General features: G+C 24.6%; 1 protein-coding gene across 2 annotated transcripts; it reads right to left on the bottom strand.

Moving 5' to 3' along the window:
• Window positions 1–1,870: 1,870 nt before the first annotated feature.
• LOC126904820 (uncharacterized) lies at window positions 1,871–4,830 on the bottom strand. 2 transcript variants are annotated; one of them, XR_007703831.1, is made up of 4 exons: window positions 3,097–3,177; window positions 2,727–2,882; window positions 2,423–2,593; window positions 1,871–2,347 (listed from the first exon to the last, which is right to left on the bottom strand). XR_007703831.1 is itself a non-coding variant. In XM_050684093.1 (4 exons), the coding sequence occupies exons 1-4, from the start codon at window positions 4,811–4,813 to the stop codon at window positions 2,183–2,185; spliced, it is 582 nt and encodes a 193-aa protein (XP_050540050.1). In that variant the 5' UTR covers window positions 4,814–4,830; the 3' UTR covers window positions 1,871–2,182. The 2 variants fall into 2 exon arrangements, 1 of the variants encoding a protein (XP_050540050.1); XM_050684093.1 differs by lacking the exon at window positions 3,097–3,177 and adding an exon at window positions 4,724–4,830.
• Window positions 4,831–5,138: the final 308 nt, after the last annotated feature.

Below are 5,138 nucleotides of genomic sequence, written 5' to 3'. Positions count from 1 at the left end.
CTCCACGAATTCATTTATATCTTTGTATTTGACACGACCCAATAATGTAGTCGACACTGGTTTGAGGGTGGAGGTCCGTGGGCCGTTTGTTAATAAGCAGATTATTTAAAAAAACAAACAAACCGAAAAGACGAACACAGTCAATAATAATGTTCGCATAATATTGCGGCACTTTTGCTGCCGTCGGCGTTAAAAAGTTAGCAGCGTTGATTAGCAGGTGCGGATCGGTTCGTCGGGTCCGGTCGTGCGGCACGTCCGGAGCCGGTGGCGTACATCCTCGACGTCATCACTGCGACAACGGGAAGAAGACTCAACGTATCATTTGCGGCGGGTCGTCGTCGGCCACTTGTTGGACTTTGCACAGTGGCAACGCGGTGTTGGTCAGTCAAATACTCAAATAGTAGGGCGATAAAGGTGGCACGAGTCGCGTATCACGAAGCGACGCGGGGCCGTGTCGTTTTATAACATCTGTTTTACTTGGAAGAAAGTATAAGACAGCAAATACAAGAGAGTTAAGATTTTGTGAGGAGTAAAGGAAGATTTCAAACCTAAAGATGGAAAATATCATGATACGGCTATAAGTTCTTACTAATTTTTCTTAGTAATGGACGAAATTATTAAGAATACATTAAGTGAGATACTATTGTACATGTTGTGGCATGTGATAAATTATCGAATTAAGCAAAACGGTACAGATAAGAATTCTACGTTGTGCACTGGGCTTGTCTGTAGCTGAATATTATAATTTCTAAAAAAGTAGTATGCCATATTGGTTATCGATGAAAAAAAAGTTAATCTACATCTAAATTGATTAATACTTAATATCAATTCTATTAAATGATCAAATTTATAAAAACTTATTCCTAAGGGTAGATTTTAGGAATAACTTTCGAATGATAAATTTAAATCTGTTATTATTATTTTACTATTAAATCAAGGGTAGTCTAATTAAAACATTGATAGGTCGACAAAAAGTATTGTATTATTATTTTTTTTTGAGTTATAATTTTTAGTTACATGCAAGTGTTGTGGTACGCAACGTGAAGGATTACTTATCTGTGCATTATGGTAAAAATAGATAGTTACTAAACAATACCTTTTCTAAAGCTTAAAAAGTAACGGTAAATACTAGTTATCGACCTGTTAACATTTTATTTAGTCTATCCTTTATTTAATAACAAAAAATATTGAGAGATTTCCATTTAACTTTCCAAAGTTAACTCTAAATTTTATTTTCAGAAATAATTATTTCTCACTATAAATTTCATATTTAAAATTTTTTTTATAAAAATAAATTAAATTTTTATCTGTACAATTTAATGAAAAAATCATTATTTAACGAAAATATCGGAACAGTATACTAATAGATCACATTGTATATAAAATCGTTTAGTATTTTAATATAATCGTAAACTTATATATTACAATTTTAGTCCAACAATGTGATTTTACGGTTTTTTATTCTAAGGAACAGCAAATTAAATTACAAGCATTTTTATTTTTACATTTATATTTTGTTTGGTATTAGTCACACATTAAAGTCGCATATGTTATAATATTAATATACCCTTATGTAATATATAATATTAATTTTAAAAACTGAAGAAAAGTAGGAGATTACTTCTACAATATAATTTTTTGGATTCTCATACATTTTCCTTTATAAAATTACATTTTTCCCTTTACAGGAATAACTTACACTTAATATATGACTTATTGACATATATTTGTGGTAGATGCACATGTAATACCTATAAACTGAAAATAATCTTTTACTAACGTGTTATAAATATTTAACTATTTTAAAAAGTGACTCAATTATAGTCAATTTGAACCACTTTTCTATTTCAATCGTCTCTTAACTTAATACTTTAAACCTACTCATTGTACCACACTGAATAAGTTTTAAATGTTTAAATAAAGATGACACATTTTGTATATATTATGAAAAAATTAACATATAAATTATTTAGAAAAAAATTTAACAATACTCATATAATTGTATCAATAAAGAATAATATTCTAGAAATTTTACGAATAATGAGTTTTAATTATATATATAGATATGTGTGCGTGTTTTTTAATTACAATTGAAACGTACATTCTCTGAATGAGAATGTATTTTGTTACAAATGTATATTAAAAAACATGTACTCATTAGACAGTCATTACTGTCTCCTCTTCACGTAAAAGGATTCAATTCAATAGAAACTTTTGTACAACCAATTAAACTATTTTTATTGTCGTATAATGATACACGGCTTGTATATTTTCCATAAAAAAATTTCTTTGGTAACTTCGACATTCTAAATAAAGATGTATTAAATCCTGTTGAAGCGTAATGTCCCTAAAATAATATATTATTAAAAACGCAATATATATAAAATGTAAAGAGTAAATTTCAAAATTTAATATTACTCACTTTTGGCAATGGACAGTTTGTTGACGGTAAATGAAAATCATTGATAAATTGATTCCAAGTATTTTCTCCAAAAATTTCAGATTTTAATATAGAGCAGGTATTTCTAATATAACCCAGCGGATGTTCTTTCCACAAGCCTATAGAGTCATATTTCCCCAACATTATACTCATCTTAAAAAAATGTATTTAATTTCGAATAATATTTGTATACAATATAATTTAAATTCTGTATTTTGAAGTAATGGAGTGGTTTATGAAAACACTATTACTCTGTATTATTATGCATTAAAATATGTATACTCACATCTATATGATCATCAAAAGGTTGTTTCAGTGAAATGTTTCCAAGAAATATTTGAGAAAACTTGGTATCTCTTAAAATTGTTATACTGAACTTTATGGGATAATCAATGCTTGATTCACATAATCTAAATTGTTTGAAATTAATCCAATAAGGACCCTAAATTTAATAAAAATTACCTCATTTTTAAATTAGACGATTTTGTTATTTTCAGAATAATATTCATGTTACATAACTTAATGTTTGGATTAAAATGTGTTTTTAAAAAGTAATTATAAAATTTTATTTTGTAACAAGACTATTTTTAAAAAATTCAATCTTTAATCTATATGCGGTAATTGTTTTAAAATAACAACATGTACATCTAACATACAAAGATATCGACTCGCTCGTTTTTCTACAATTTTATAAATGTGATTTATTATGTATATCAAATTTCGGACTCATATCTCACTATAAAATAAATTTTTTTTTTTTTTAATTTTCTTAAGACTGTTTTATTATTGATTTTTTTTAAATCGAATTTTTTATTGTATAATTTATTTTGTATTTATACATATAATCCTATGAAACAGAGTACCTTGTCATATGTAATTAATTATATTATGTTATATATATATACAGGATGATTTTTTTATCATAACCCACTCAATTAATTACAGAATAAATATATTTAAACATTTTTTTTTTTTTTGTTTATCTTTAGTGACATATTATTCTTGAATTATTAACTATGCAATACTTTTTAAGTTCTTATGCCTTGTAAGTCCGTCAACTTTGTTTTTTTAAATGGAAACACATATTATTAATTTGATAAAATGTTTGAGTTTTTAATTTAATAGTAAATGGCATTTGAATTTTTAATATAACTTAATTCGTTTATTAGATATTAATTTTTTAAAGTTTCAAATTTTTGAGTTAATATACATGTATAATACATTCTGTAAGTAATTGTGTGGGTTATAATAAAAAAATCACTTTTTTTGACGTGACCTTTCGATTTATCTTAAAATAAAAATTATATTTGATAATTTCAAGTTTTAAATATTTCTCAGCTTATCAATTATTAAGAATTTATTAAATTCATCTTTTATACTTTATAAGGATGTTAACTTTTTTTTTTTTTAAGTCAATATCATCTTGTATAGTCTAAGATGTCCTACTTTTTGGAAATTGTTAATGTTTTACCCCTTTCTGTACTTAGGATGGTTATCAATAAAAAAAAATCACTACTTATACCAAAAGACAGAAAAATCTGTGTCAATTTAAGCATTAAAATAAACCTATAACAATTTGAGGTAGGAAATTCAAAAAAAAATTTTAGATAAGCAGATTTTAAAATTATAATTTTTTGGGATATTTTCATTATTCAAAAAATCAGCACAGTGAGGTGGCTTAGTTAACACAAGTATTGTTTATATATGACAGCAATAACACCACTATCATTAAAAACGCTTCAATGAAAATATTTTAAACCTGACAATAATTTTGCACATTTATTAATTTTACAATTGATCTGTTTACAAATTTCATTCGTTAAATTATTTGTTTTATCAAACAATATGCATTCGTAATTTCTATAAAAATTTAGGCTATACTCTTCTTATTCTTCTTTAGGATTGTTAATAGATTTTTATAAAAAAATATAAAATAAAACTAATTGTCTTCAGTATACCTTATTAAAATTTTAATAATATGACATTAATGTCATTAAGATCCATGTTTTAAAAATGAAAAACATACAGAAATAATACCTTTTCAGTTTTGTATCAAAGATAAAAAATTGAGTTTTTTTGCAAATATTGAGAGTAATTTTGGTGTTTTAAACTTAATTTTTAATTATATTAGTCTAATAAAACCTGAGTGATAATACCATCTTAAATAAATAAAAAATATAACTAGTTATATTATATATCTGTGATAAAAAATAATAGCAAAACATAAATTAAATAGAAATATTAATAACTTCTCAGCTTTACATAAAAGCTGCTAATACTTACAAATAAATTGAGTTGTGTTTTAACAAATAAAGTATTATCAAAAATCACATTTAGACATATTAACGTTTTCATTGAGTCTAAAATGTTCATTTTATTTTTTTAAGTAAAAAAATTTTACACAAAGATGTTTTGTCTAAACAAATTTTATTAAAAATTATATCGTTTTAAAAAATTATTACACATTAATAAGAAAATAGAGAAACATTTATTTAAAAAAAATCAAACTGAATAACAAATAAATATATAAACAGGATTATTCTATTAATGTTATACAATCGATCTCAACATGAGATAAACGTAAATGTCCATTTATAATTTCGCTGTATATGCATTAGATAAAATGAAATAAATCCTTGAAAAAATATTTTTCATTTATTATTGTAATTATTATAATTTTATTTCTTGTTTTTATGTG

The sequence above is a fragment of the Daktulosphaira vitifoliae genome, unplaced genomic scaffold, assembly GCF_025091365.1.
Source record: "Daktulosphaira vitifoliae isolate Bord-2020 unplaced genomic scaffold, ASM2509136v1 Scaffold_4, whole genome shotgun sequence".
Taxonomy (NCBI): domain Eukaryota; kingdom Metazoa; phylum Arthropoda; class Insecta; order Hemiptera; family Phylloxeridae; genus Daktulosphaira; species Daktulosphaira vitifoliae.
Note: the sequence above shows the minus strand (reverse complement) of the source record. Positions and strands in the feature narration are given on the sequence as shown.

Excerpts from the sequence above, each read along its gene's own strand:
- LOC126904820 (XM_050684093.1), bottom strand. The coding sequence starts at position 4,813 with ATGAACATTTTAGACTCAATGAAAACGTTAATATGTCTAAATGTGATT. Across the intron at positions 2,883-4,723 it reads AAACACAACTCAATTTATTT|GGTCCTTATTGGATTAATTT; the intron begins GTAAGTATTAGC and ends TATTAAATTTAG. Across the intron at positions 2,594-2,726 it reads CTTTTGATGATCATATAGAT|ATGAGTATAATGTTGGGGAA; the intron begins GTGAGTATACAT and ends CATTTTTTTAAG.